Raw genomic sequence first — 15250 nt, forward strand, 5'->3', positions numbered from 1 at the left:
CCCACTTTGGTCACGTGAAAGCTATGAGCAGACGTGGTTCAGATATACTAAATGCGCTGCTAAGCAAGTAGAACATAATTGTAGTGATATCATCCTTTCATTTCATGCAAACGTTTGACGTATTCTCTGCTGAACAATCTGCCATTGTCAGAAATTTGTTAATCTTATTTTTCAGTGCACTTACAACTTTTATTGTCATTTCAGATAACATGACTTATCCAAGGAAGCGACGACGAATGTACACGAAAATCGTGCTCTGAAATAATGATCTTTTCAATTTCAGCTTGGAATGACTGAAATGTTCAGTGAGGAGGATGCTGATTTTTCTGGAATTAGCAAGAAACGGCTTAAAGTGAATGCAGTATACCACAAAGCTTTCATAGAGATTAACGAAGAGGGCACAGAGGCTGCTGCGGCAACTGGTAAGTCACCTGCTGCCCAAGAAGAAACCAGAAAAGCTCACGTAATATTTATGTTTTGAAATTGTCTCGTTTCCCTTACGTCTTTTTTCTCTAACCCAGAAAAGAAAGAAATGGTAAGAAAATTGGGACTTCTACTCATTGAAACGTAATTATGATTTTATCTGTCTATCTTTTAGGTGGACATTTCCCAACATACACAGACAATTATGTGTGTAGTTACATGCTAATATTACAATTCAAATGGCAAGTTATGGATTGTGTATCGTTAAAATTTATCAACTACTCACTATAATTATTTAATTTAAGTTTCATATTTCAGGCAGCCAAATGGCAATGCGAGAATGTGTTTCTTTAATTATAATTGTACATAAAGAGATGGACGAGAAGCGTTATAAGCACTATTGGATCCCATACTGGGAACGAGAGAGCGAATGAACTGTTTTATACAGCTTATTATCACATAGTAATATACTGAAGACATTCTGTGGCCAGGAAACGCTTAGAGAATAGCATAGGCTTGGAGAATACTAATAGTATGGGGAAGGTATATGGTTAAGGGAATTCTTACTCCTGTGTACGGACAACGCGACTAGTTTGCTTCTGGCTGCCGGAATGTCTATTGAGAAAACGTATTACACAGATCGCAATAACGTAACGAGGTCACACTAACACTACGTTAATTATTGACATGGAAGAAACCTGAGCCAAGTAGTACCGTCTCAGATTAACTGAGCAATAAATTATGAAAAGTAAAACAAGTCAGTAACAGGCGATGGGGCAACATTACCGACGACTTTCTTTTTCTACTGACCCAGGTATATTAGACAGGACTCACCGACAAGTGTGGAGATAAATTGTGGTGTCACCGCCAGACACCACACTTGCTAGGTGGTAGCCTTTAAATCGGCCGCGGTCCGCTAGTATACGTCGGACCCGCGTGTCGCCACTGTCAGTGATTGCAGACCGAGCGCCACCACACGGCAGGTCTAGAGAGACGTCCTGGCACTCGCCCCAGTTGTACAGCCGACTTTGCTAGCGATGCTACACTGACAAACACGCTCTCATTTGCCGAGACGATAGTTAGCATAGCCTTCAGCTACGTCATTTGCTACGACCTAGCAAGGCGCCATTACCAGTTTATATTGAGCATATTAATGTACCGTCAAGAGCGATGTACTCCAATTATGGATTAAAGTTAAGTATTGCAGCAACTGCGTCCGTTTTTCTAAGTTCTCATTTCTCTGACCTGTTCCAGACCTCACGCCAGTCTGCGTGTAATTAAACGCGTGCATTTCGGTCTCCTCTAGCAATACGGTGTTGGCTCTTCTGCCAACACAGCATAAATTTAGAGAAAGGAATTATCAGAAAGAAGGAGGTACATTCGCATTAATAAGAGGAATGTCAGACACTAAGTTTTACATCTCAGACGTGAGATCTACCGACTAGAATAATTTGCAGAAAACATAAAGAATATTTCGAGTGATTGTGGGCGATAAATCGGGGGAAGTAAATAGAAGAGGGAAAAAATTTCGATCTTACACTTAATAATGCAAGAGTAAAGGAAAAAAGTGTAACTTTATTGTGAGCATGGACTTAGAAGAGGTTCAAAGCGCTCTGAGCACTATGGGACTGAACAACGGAGGTCATCATTCCCCTAGAACTTAGAACTGCTTAAATCTAACTAACCTAACGACATCACACACATCCATGCCCGAGGCAGGATTCGAACCTGCGACCGTAGCAGTCGCGCGGTTCCAGACTGAAGCGCCTAGAATCGCTCGGCCACCGCGGCCGGCTTTAGAAGAGGTCATCCACGCTTTATAGTGTAATAAGATGTTAGAAATGAAGTATAGAAAGATAAGAAAGTCTCAGTTGTTACAATTAACAAAAACCGGTAACGATTAATGGAAGTGAAATACGAAGAAGAGAAAGTAAACATTAGAAATGTTTAAGGGATACTCCTTATAGCCTTTGATGATATACTGATACACAAGGAAAGAATTCCTCAAACACCCATACTTAGTAAAACTGGTGCACCTAGACAGCAGCTGGTAAAATACCTGAAACGGGTTCTTAGCTAATATGTGTGGAAGTGCGAACACACATTGACAACTCCGCCGATTTTTACAGCGCCTCAGTCTATTGCAGCTCGAGGATGTTATGGTCAGTTTCGATGTAGTCTCCCTCTTTACGAGAGTTCCACTTTCTGATTCCTCGGAACTCACGGCGGAAGAATTAGACGATTGTTTCACAGGACTCTTTAGACACGTTCTGACAACTTACTTCCTGTTCGGGAGGAAATATTATGTACAAACAGACGGCGTGGCGATAGGTAGTACATTTTCGCTTTTGAAGCAATGGCACTAGAATTCACCAAGTTGAAACCCACGGGTTTCTATTGGTATGTGAACGACAGTTTTGTCGTGAGGCCACATGGTGCGGAAAAGCTCGAAGACTTCCGGGAACATTTAAACTCTGTGCATTTTAGTGCGACTTGAAAAAGAGGGCGAAATACCTTTACTCGACGTTTTAGTTAAGACTGGACGGATCCGTGGGTCCGTGTAAACAGAGAAGCTAAACACGCTGACCGCTGACCTGCATCTCCACGCCTCGAGCCATCACCATCCGTCACAAAGAAAGTCGATGCTGAAGACTGCTCCATACGGATCGAACGTTTTCAGGCAAGGGTAGCCTTACCGGAGAACTGCAACACCAACGAAGGGCGTTCTGAAGCAATAGGTTGTCAGAGCATCAAACGGAGAGGCTGATGCAGTGAAAATCAAGAATACACTACTGGCCATTAAAATTGCTACACCACGAAGATGACGTTCTACAGACGCGAAATTTAACCGACAGGAAGAAGATGCTGTGATACGCATATGATTAGCTTTTCAGAGCATTCACACAAGGTTGGCGCCGGTGGTGACACCTACAACGTGCTGACATGAGGAAAGTTTCCCACCTATTTCTCATACATAAACAGCAGGTGACCGGGGTTGCCTGGCTAAACGTTGTTGTGATGCCTCGTGTAAGGAGGAGAAATGTGTACCATCAGGTTTCCGACTTTGATAAAGGTCGGATTGTAGCCTATCGCGATTCCGCTTTATCGTATCGCGACATTGCTGCTCGCATTGGTCGAGATACAATGAATGTTAGTAGAATATGGAATCGATGGGCTAGGAGGGTAATACGGAACGCCGTGCTGGATCCCAACGGCCTCGTAGCAGTCGAGATGACAGGCATCTTACACGCATGGCTGTAACGGATCGTGCAGCCATGTCTCGATCCCAGAGTCAACAGATGGGGACATTTGCAAGACAACAACCATCTGCACGAACAGTTCGACGACGTTTGCAGCAGCATGGACTATCAGCTCGGGGACCACGGCTGCGGTTACCCTTGACGCTGCATCACAGACAGGAGCGGCTGCGATGGTGTACTCAACGACGAACCTGGGAGCACGAATGGCAAAACGCCTTTTTTTCGGATGAATCCAGGTTCTGTTTACAGCATCATGATGGTCGCATCCGTGTTTGGCGACATCATACTAGCGTATCGCCCGGCGTGATGGTATGGGGTGCCATTGGTTACACGTCTCGGTCACCCCTTGTTCGCATTGACGGCACTGTGAACAGTGGACGTTACATTTCAGATGTGTTACGACCTGTGGCTGTACCCTTCGTTCGATCCCTGCAAAACCCTACATTTCAGCAGGATATGCACGACCTCATATTGCAGGTCCTGTAGGAGCCTTTCTGTATACAGAAAATATTCGACTGCTGCCCTGGCCAGCACATTCTCCAGATCTCTCATCAACGGAAAACGTCTGGTCAATGGTGGTCGAGCAACTGGTTCGTCACAATACGCCAGTCACTACTCTTGATGAACTGTGGTATCGTGTTGAAGCTGCATGGGCAGCTGTACCTGTACACGCCACCCAAGCTCTGTTTGACTCAATTTCCAGATGTATCAAGGCCGTTATTACAGCCTGAAGTGGTTGTTCTGGGTACTGATTTGTCAGGATCTATGCACCCAAATTGCGTCAAAATGTAATCACATGTCAGTTTTAGGAGAATATATTCGTCCGATAAATACCTGATTATCATCTGCATTACTTCTTGGTGTGGCAATTTTAAAGGCCAGTAGTGTACATGAGAAAGGGGTTGAGGCAGTGCGAGGAAGAGAAACCAAAAATTATTTATCTGCCTTAGGGTGGTCCAATATCCGGAAAGATCGCTATACTCTGAAAACGTGGAATCCAGTGTATTTAGCTCCTTTCAACTTATATAAAAAGCATTCTTTATAACTAGGTCTTTGAAAGCAATGCGAATCTGTCATGTCTTATGTTGGGCCGACGATCAGATGAGTCGCGAGGAGATGCAGTGGTCCACCAGACTCACACAACGAAGCAAATCAGCTGTCGCCGACCACTGCCTCGAATATAACCATGAAATGAAATATGATGAGACTAATATGGTGGTGCAGACTCCAAGTTTCAGGGACAACGTAATTAAAGAGTTGTGGGGCGGCGGATGGAAAATTTAGTTTCTATTGTTGCCGTTCTGAACACAGGCTCTCTAACTACAATGTTGGCGTCCAGAACATGATTAGCAAAAACGTGATGCCTGCAACTGAATTTCACTGTGCCCACTCTGATGGAGAAATAAAGTTATTGATCATTGAAGTTCATTACTCTGAGGATTTAGGATGATGTCTGGGATTCACAGAAAATGCAGTTTACTATAACAATTTTCACTATATTCTGAAAACGATAAGTGTAAAGTTCCAAATAAATATTTAAGCAAGTAATGCTACTATCAGCTATTGTACTATCAGAGCTGTTCAGAGTATATTGTGCGGATCCTTTTATACCTAGATAACGAAATTGTTCAATAACCGTTATCGATGTAAATGTTCTAAGTGAATGCTCGGCGCCGGCCACGGTGGTGTCGCGGTTCTAGGCGCTCAGTCCGGAACCGCGGGACCGCTACGGTCGCAGGTTCGAATTCTGCCTCGGGCATGGATGTGTGTGATGTCCTTAGGTTAGTTAGGTTTAAGTAGTTCTAAGTTCTAGGGGACTGATGACCTCAGAAGTTAAGTCCCATAGTGCTCAGAGCCATTTTTTTGAATGCTCGGCAAAATTTGATGTTAATACTCATCAACCGCCACGCTAGTAATGGTAGAAGGTCAGTCCTGCGGCGACACGTGAAAATACGACATACGCAAACTGCGAATAAATCACTGGAGTTGTTCCGCAATTAACACTTTACCCCAATGCCAACTCAATGTTACGAGCATACCGTGTTACACAATACAGCATGCAAGGTTGTTCCTTGTAACTGCACAGACGCGACGCGGCTTCCGACACGGAAAGCGCGCTTATACGAATCTAGAAGAGAACTGGGGCCTGACTCTAGCTTTTTCTTTTTTTTTTCTTTATTGTGATTTCATGCCCCTGCCCCATATGGGCAGGGGAGGGCTGTCAGCAGCACAATCCGCCGCTCTTCAGCCGAGTGACATGACAACTAAAACAAGAATAAAATAATACATACATAAGGAGGTAAAAAAAGGGGAACATAAAACAGAGTAAGGGGAGAAAATGGAGGTAAAAATCACTGACATGTAGAAGTTCATTGGGGACAGTTAAAATAGTCACCAGAAAGTTAAAAAACACAGTTGGCGATTCTTAAAACACAGAGAAGACACTGGATGCACATGCACAGTTTAAAAGTTGGCCACAGTATTAAAAACACTCCGAAGACAACACACTTAAAACCCACTTGGAGCACACACAACGAAGAGTAAAACTACCAGGCGGGACCTGCCGAGGGAAAGGGCAGAGAGGATGGAAAAGGAGGGGAGAGCATGGGGCAGCTGGGGAAGCGGCGGGAGGAAGAGAGGAGGGGCAACTGTGGGTTCACGAAGAAGCAGGAGACACATGGGGCGGGAGAGGAAAAGGGAAGACAGGGCAGGAGGGAGCGCAGAGACACCGAAAGAAGGCACAAGAGATGGACGGGGAGTAGGAGGGGAAATCCGCTGAGAAGGAGGGAGGGGGAGGAGAGGGAGCCCTGAGGAGGAGGCAGGAAGAGGGGGTTAGAGTTGGTAGGAAGGGTAGATGTCAGGGCGAAGCTCATCATCCGGGAGTGGTAGACGGTGGAAGTTGTGTTGGGAAAGGAGATGGAGGGTGTGGAGATGGAGAGACGGAGGGACACAACGGTAAAGGCGCAGCAACTGGTTGGGAGTGGAGAGGAAGGGAGACACCAGGGGGTGAGGGGGATCAAGGCGGCGGACAATATATAGTGTGCGGATGTGTTCAAGGAAAAGGAGAAGGTGGGGGAAGGGGATGAGGTCATAGAGGATGCGCGTGGGGGATGGAAGGCGGATGCGGAAGGCGAGGCGGAGTGCATGGCGTTCGAGGATTTGGAGGGCTTTATAGAACCGGGGAGGGGCGGAAATCCAAGCGATGCTGGCATAACAAAGGATGGGGCAGATCATGGATTTGTAGGTGTGAAGGATGGTGGAAGGATGCAGACCCCACGTCCGGCCGGACAGGAGTTTTTTAAGGAGGCGGAGGCGGTTGTGAGCTTTGTTTTGGATGGTAAGGAGATGGGGAGTCCAGGTGAGGTGGTGGTCGAGAGTGAGGCCAAGGTATTTGAGGGTAGGAGTGAGGTGGATAGGACGGCCGTAAATGGTGAGGTAGAAATCATGGAGGCGGAAGGAGCGGGTGGTGCAGCCTATGATGATCGCCTGGGTCTTGGAGGGATTAACATGGAGGAACCACTGGTTGCACCAAGCGGTGAATTGGTCAGTGTGGGTTTGGATGGTACGTTGGGACCGTTGAAGGGTAGGATAAAGAGCTAGGAAGGCGGTGTCATCAGCGAACTGGAGAAGATGAACAGGAGGGGGAGGTTTGGGCATATCAGCAGTGTACAGGAGATAGAGGAGAGGGGAAAGGACAGAACCTTGGGGCACGCCGGCAGAGGGGTAGAAAGTACGGGAGTTGGAATTGTGGATAGTCACATAGGAGGGACGATGGGAGAGGAAGGAAGCAACGAGACGGACGAAGTTGATGGGGAGAGCATAGGTCTGGAGTTTGAAAAGGAGCCCGGGATGCCAGACACGGTCATAGGCGTTCTGGAGATCAAGGGAAACAAAGATAGCAGAGCGACGGGAGTTAAGTTGGAGGGAAAGAAGATGGGTAAGGTTAAGGAGCTGGTCGTCAGCAGAGAAGGAAGGCTGGAAGCCACATTGGGTAAGAGGAAGGAGGCGGTGCAGGTTAAGGTGGTGGTGGATACGGCGAGAGAGGATGGCCTCAAAGACCTTACTGAACACGGAGGTGAGGCAGATGGGACGATAGGAAGAGGTAGCAGAGGGGGGTTTGTTAGGCTTAGGGAACAGCAGGACACGGGAAGTCTTCCACAGGTCCCTGACTCTAGCTCGCAGCGCTCTTATTTATATAGCCGCGGTGCGGACCGCCGAAGGCGCAACCGACAACATTTGCCTTCCTACATAGCCACTCGGCTAGTAAAGCACAACTTCAAGTTACTAAATAATTAATTGCTTCATTTGCTGAAGGCCAATGAAGCTCTCAATTTAATTGTACAATCAGCATACAGGTAAGTATCTGTTCATTCGTATGTGGCTATGTTAAATACTTTTGGCGAGAGAATTATTTTAGTTGTACTGCACGCAATAGATGAGCTCTGAACTTGCCCTTTGGAGAGACGCTACAGCTATAGTTGTATAGCTACCTGTTTGAAACTTTTCACATCTTTGTTATTATAGCGTATCTCCATTCTACCTACATCTAAACATCCTAGCTCTATCTAATCACTTACTTAATCTATCTTGCTTCCATACTCTTAGGACACAAAAGCAGAAAATCATTAATTTTGATCAAAATATTACTTTGTGAGATCCAGCATGCTGTTTCCATTAAATAACAATAAAAAAGAATCCGAATATAAATTTTGAAGTTTCTAGCTCCTTCCTGTTGCGCCAATGATTTTTACGTAAAACGTCCAAATTTCGAAAACTGTTGAACTTACTAAACTGAAATTTAACACATTATCATTTTAGCATCATTCCTGACATGGTATTAACATTTCAGATTATTTACTTTACTTTAAAGGTATTGCGCAGCATTCGTGACGTCATTGCTAGTTTCAGGGGTCTGGTCTGACACACAATGGAAAGCATATGAAATCTATATGGCGTGAGTAGGCTGCTTCCATACAGAGTCTATCAGGAAACCTAATACACAGGAATGGAGGTTTCACTTTAAATAAGGCTTGGGGTTCGGCACTCAATTTATTGAAATCTCCCACATCACGTACATCAGATTTGGAAAGCACTGAGGGAAGTTGCGTTTCACGGATTATCAGTTTGTGTCCTGTGGAACAAAAGAACATCAAAGGGCGCAGTGGACGTCAGGAAGCAAACTTCTCTATAGTGACGTGAGACAAACAATAGGTCTACCCGGGGGGGGGGGGGGGGGGGCGGGGGGGGGGGCGAGGGGAGACTCCCACTGCATGAAGTCAGGATAGCAGCTGGGTACCTGTGAACCGTCTCTGACGCTAGTAAATTACTCTCGAAGTTCAATTATTTATTAAACATGTTTACAATTGTGTTGTTCCACACTGGCCTTGTAGCTGATGCCTCATTCAGCTACGTGTTGGGTTCCCACTGACGGCTGTCGAGTCAGCTCCACACCGGCCTTGTAGCTGATGCCTCATTCAGCTACGTGTTGGGTTCCCACTGACGGCTGTCGAGTCAGCTCCACACCGGCCTTGTAGCTGATGCCTCATTCAGCTACGTGTTGGGTTCCCACTGATGGCTGTCGAGTCAGCTCCACACCGGCCTTGTAGCTGATGCCTCATTCAGCTACGTGTTGGGTTCCCACTGACGGCTGTCGAGTCAGCTCCACACCGGCCTTGTAGCTGATGCCTCATTCAGCTACGTGTTGGGTTCCCACTGACGGCTGTCGAGTCAGCTCCACACCGGCCTTGTAGCTGATGCCTCATTCAGCTACGTGTTGGGTTCCCACTGACGGCTGTCGAGTCAGCTCCACACCGGCCTTGTAGCTGATGCCTCATTCAGCTACGTGTTGGGTTCCCACTGACGGCTGTCGAGTCAGCTCCACACCGGCCTTGTAGCTGATGCCTCATTCAGCTACGTGTTGGGTTCCCACTGACGGCTGTCGAGTCAGCTCCTCGTCTGCAGGCCCAGGCGAAGGGTGAGTGACCTCGCGCTGCCCACGCGGCTACGGTCCAGCACGAATGGTGTCGTACTAGCTGCCAGAGTGTGTTCGATCCCACTGCGAACTCTTTGTTGACCTCCGAAGACCCATCCGCGATGTGGTGTTGTTGGAAGTCGTGTTGTCCATCGGTCTCCTTCCTACTGGCCGGGTAGGTTTCAGCACCGGAGGCGCCCGAGTGTTGAACAGTAACGTGGACCCCACGAGGCCCTGCTGCCGCTTTCCGCACTCCGAGATGTGGTGTTGTCGGAAGACAGTCTTCTTCTCCATCAGCAATGGTAGGCGGCGAGCGGTATGAAGTTCATCAGGTGAAGACCGTCATCTCAGTACATCTTCGGCTGGTTCTTACACTATAACAGAGTATCTAGGACATAGATACGCTAGAGTGTCGAAATCATGGACTCGATTGCTGTTACTGTGAACGCCATCGTTCCGAGTGATCAACTCCTTGAGAGCTGGAAAGCTCAAGTATTTAAAGGGATCTAACTTGAGGCTATGACGTAATCCTCGGTTCATAATGACTGCATGTGTCATTCTGCTATATTCGCTTAACAGGCTCTTAACTGCTGTGCAGCTTCCCTGATAATAGCTACCGGATATGCGTGAGCTAACGAATATGCATGTCACATTTCCGTTGGTTTGCTGTTCCCTGCTGTTTTCTGCTGAGCTCGTCCTCTTCTCGCTTGGTGGGATGTTGTAAGGTGATGAGGCTGGACCCATTTGTGACATACCACTTATCTCCTGGTTCCGTTTCTACCTCTGGCGTGATAACACTTTGTTTTGTATCCCGCCTAGAAGGCAGCGCGTGGGTTGGATCAGGAAAAGGTAAAACACGTCGGTACTGCAGTATGAATTTAAATCCCCTTTACTCAAGCAACAAGAATACATAACTCGCAAGGTCGTGCGAAGTTGAAGCGAAGTGTCCTGGCTGGCTGCACCTGATGAAATGGGCTGACTCTGTAGGGATGTTTGTAGAGCTGCACAGCACCAGCTAGAGGGCGTTGTCGTCGGTGTCTCGTTGTAGTGCCAACCTTTGAAACTATACCGTGGCATCGTTGTTACCACACTATGACTGTGGCAAGGTGAATGAGTTTTAATAAAATTTTCTAATTTTCAACCCTTTACTATTCTCTGCCGTAACAGCTCAAAGGCTAGTTGGAGTCTAGACAGCAAAACTCACAGCATCTGAATAAGACGGTTGAGTCGGTCGTCGAAATGTTGTGCAGAAAGTGGAAACAACAGCTTAATGTCTATGATCGAACTTTTGGTGAATTTTGGCTCATCAGATTATTTCTAGTTTCCAACCACAAACGGTTGCAAAACGGTTCCCTTTTAAGACGTTCAACAGTTTATAATTTCCTGGAGACTTATTAACGTCATAATAATTAAATTTATGTGTGCATGAATGTTTATTAAACCAGGGACCTAGAAACGACAGACAGTCTTCGTCCCACCGTAGCTCCCAGTGGTTCACATCCCCACAACAGGCGACAGCAGTCAACCCAGCCCACCGCTGCCCCACACCGAACCAATGGTTATTGTGTGGTTTGACCATCAGTCGACACCGAGCGAGGTGGCGCAGTGGTTAGCACACTGAATTCGCATTCGGGAGGACGGTGGTTCAATCCTGCATCTGGCCGTACTGATATAGGTTTTCCGTGATTTCCCTAAATCGCTCCAGGCCAACTTCTTTTCCCATCCTTCCCTAATCTGATGAGACCGATGACCTTGCAGTCTGGTCTCCTCCCCCAAACAACCCAACCCAACTCCAGTGGACACCCCACTGGGAATATCTCATACCAGATGAGTGTGACCCCAAACGTTTGCATGGTAGAGTAATTATGGTGTACGAGTATGTGGAGACAGTGTTTGTTCTCATTGACGGCACTTTGCAGAGTGGACGTTAGATTTCAGATGTGTTACGACCCGTGGCTCTACCCTTCATGCAATCCCGAGAGGTCTAAGGCACTGCAGTCATGGACTGTGTGGCTGGCCCCGGTGGAGGTTCGAGTCCTCCTCGGGAATGGGTGTGTTTTTGTCCTTAGGATAATTTAGGTTAAGTAGTGTGTAAGGTTAGGGACTGAGGACCTTAGCAGTTAAGTCCCATAAGATTTCACAAACATTTGAACATTTTTGAACCTTCATTCGATCCTTGCAAAACCCTACATTTCAGCAGGATAATGCACGACCGAACGTTGCAGGTCCTGTAGGGGCCTTTCTGGATACAGAAAATGTTCGACTGCTTGCCCTGGCCAGCACATTCTCCAGATCTCTCACCAATTGAAAAGTCTGGTCAATGGTGGCCGAGCAACTGGCTCATCACAATACGCCGGTCACTACTCTTGATGAACTGTGGTATCGTGTTGAAGCTGCATGGGCAGCTGTACCTGTACACGCCATCCAAGCTCTGTTTGAGTCACTGCCCAGGCATATCAAGGCCGTTATTACGGCCAGAGGTGGTTGTTCTGAGTACAGATTTCTCAGGATCTATGCACCCAAATTGCGTGAAAATGTAATCACTTGTCAGTTCTAATATAATATATTTGTCCAATGAATACCCGTTTATCATCTGCATTTCTTCTTGGTGTAGCATATTTAATGGCCAGTAGTGTATTTAGTTTAATTCTTTTGTTATTTCGCTGCCAGAGTGCAGCACAGGCCAGACTCTGTCTCCCGCATAGCGTTCTTTAATTTAGCTGCCACCAGGCGGAAGCACGTCCGCTTTGCCTTCGATTCTGGCCCACAGATGGCATAAGCGTCCACTTTCTCTACCGTTGCGCCTTGACTATGCCTGGCATTCACTAGACAGCACGTTGTCACATTACAAGCTGTCTAGTAACAAATGATCTAGCTGAATACTTTTAAATTGTTCTGGTCTATTTACCAACGTCAGTCTATTATTAGCACTAATTATTTCAATCACTTTTAGTAGAACGTAAAACCAGTCAAAGTTCGAAATTTATACTTTTCATTCATTTGACGACTAGTTTCTGGCCGAGACCGATTTTAAAATAATCGTAACGAAGCCGAAAATGACATTTCCGAAGATGTCGAAAATATGCCATGAACATTTACAGTGCATTCAGTTAATCAGAGCCTAGTCGTCATAACAATCAAAATACAGAGTAACTACTATTAAACACTCCGGAGGCTCCGGCTGATTCCGGTAGTAGACTGCGGTGGCGTCGTTGCGACATGTTACGCCAGCTGACTGGTGGCGCTATTTGTGCATGCAACAAAAGTGTGTACTCGAACCGGCCGCAGGTTGACAAGACTGTTACTTCATTTATTGTCAACCTCGGGACGCGTTTTGTTGCGGGGGGGGGGGGGGGGGGGGAGGTAGAGCCGCAGGTGCCAGTGAAAAGGCAGGGGCCGCATCTGCAGCCTATGCCGAGCTCGTGCCGCGCCCCGACATCCGTCTCGCTAATGGTCGGTAACAGCGGCCAAAAAACCAGCCACAGAGTGGGCATCCACGCCCGGAGACGGAACAACTTCTACCATCGGTGAAGGCGCGACTGCCGGGCGAAGGGGAGCCATCTCTTGCGTCCCGGGCATCGGTGAGGGCGAAGGCGGCGGCGCATCGGTGGTCATTGGCTCCCCGTTTGGCCCTGGCGGTGCACGATTTTGAGTTGACTGTATAATAACAAAACATCTACGGGTATAAACAGACGTTACAGAAAAAAAACCGTGTGCTTTCTGTGAGATTTCAAGCCACACATCGTTTACGTTAGCTGCTTTTAATTCTGTTTCTTTCTTTAAACAATATACAGGGTGAACAGCATGTAAACCGACAAACTCTGGGAGGTTGTAGGGGACATCAAAACAAATATTTTCCCCTAATGTCATTTTTCCCTATGAGGATTATTTAAACCGGTGGAGGCCGCATTACGCTCTTCAGTTGTTAGAGATGGTACTACGCTCTTCAGTTGTAGGCATCTGCTGTCCACCAGTGCAGTAGCGCACTGTCTCTGTTTACTAGTGGAGCGATACACCTTGAGTGAGTACGCTGATGTGGTTGGTGCGTGCTACGTAACGCACCACAACGGACGAGCTGCACAGCGGGTTTATCAACAAAAATATCCTAATCGCCGTATCCCGCATCATACGACCTTTGCTGCTATGTACCAAAGTCTGCGTGAGACTCGGTCATTTAGCAGATTACCTGGACAGAGACGCCGTCGCACGGTAAGAACGCTGCAATTTGAGGAAGCTGCCTTGCAACATGTGGAGTGGGAGCCTTCAATCAGCACTCGTACAACTGCACGTAACATGGGGACGAATCAGACGAATGTAAGAACAGTGCTTCGAGAGCAATTGTTACGTCCATTTCACTTATAGCGTGTCCATAACCTGGAACCAGTTGATTATCCATCCAGAGCACAGTTTTCGCAGTGGTACCTGGAACAGTGTGAAATGCATCCTACATTTCCATCCTCTGTGTTGTTTAGCGATGAAGCAAAGTTCGGGCGTGATGGAGTCTTCAACACTCACAATTCCCATGTTTGGAGTGGGGATAACCCACATGCCACAGATACTAGCGCTCATCTAGTGCGGTTCTTCGTTAATGTGTGGGTCGGTGTTGCTGGGGACTGTTTAATTGGGCCGTATCTGCTACGTAGGCCATTAAATGGCAGGCACCATTACAATTTTCTCGGCAGAGCATTGCCAGAACTTCTGGACGACGTCCCGCTCCCTACAAGACAACGAATGTGGTTCCAACATGACGGGCCGCCGCCACATTTCAGCCGTCGTGTGCGTCGATTCCTGGACCGACGGTTCCCAGAAACGTGGATTTGCAGAGGTGGTCCTCTAGCATGGCCTGCTCGATCCCCAGAAATGTCCCCTCTGGACTTTTTGTGTGGGGAGAGATGCGCAACCCTGTTTACGCAACTCTTGTTGCATCAGAAGAGGATCTGGTTGCCCGGATAGTAGCAGCAGCAGGAACAATTCAGGATACTCCCGGGGTTTTTGACCGTGTAAGACAGAACATGATCCGACGGTGTAACCTTTGTTTACGTGTCAATGGAGGCATTTTTGAAAATCAACTGTAATTGAAATTGGGTTGTGTTAATCTGTTGTCTCTTGGTCACAAAAAATGGAAAAGTGTTTGTTGGTTTAATTGATTTGCCGCCAGAGAAATCCTCCGCTAGTGGTATAATACTCCTCACAGGAAAAATGACATTAGGGAAAAATGTTTGTTTTGATGTCCCCTACAACCTCCCAGAGTTTGTCGGTTTAAATACTTTTCACCCTGTACACTAAAGATGGGAGCCAGCACAAACAATATCTCTGCCATATCACTAGCTATAAATGCAAAAACAGTTATGCGGACGGACTGAAACAGTATTACGAGAGGACTTGAGAAAGTAAGTTACACATGTCACTGCACGCTAAGACGACTCCGCAACAAGAATGGTGCATTGTCAGAAGGGATTGCATGTTCTGGGTTTCCTGCAGACGCAGTCCCGCTGCGGTACAGGTAACAGGTGCGTCACAGTAGGCGACCAAAGTGGCGTGGCAACTGGAAATGTAATCAAAAGTAGAAGTACACAGGACACTACGATACTTGCTG

The 15250-nt window shown here is 46.9% G+C and overlaps 1 protein-coding gene across 1 annotated transcript in view; it reads left to right on the forward strand.

The window, feature by feature from the left end:
• The window catches only part of LOC124595103 (serpin B8-like), a 52408-nt gene that overhangs the window by 17371 nt on the left and 19787 nt on the right, over positions 1-15250 (forward strand). The window contains exon 3 of the mRNA XM_047133699.1: positions 284-422. Within this exon, the coding sequence (XP_046989655.1) occupies positions 284-422 (139 nt within the window). The remainder of the gene's footprint in view (positions 1-283; positions 423-15250) is intronic.

This window comes from Schistocerca americana, chromosome 2 (genome assembly GCF_021461395.2).
Source record: "Schistocerca americana isolate TAMUIC-IGC-003095 chromosome 2, iqSchAmer2.1, whole genome shotgun sequence".
NCBI lineage: Eukaryota > Metazoa > Arthropoda > Insecta > Orthoptera > Acrididae > Schistocerca > Schistocerca americana.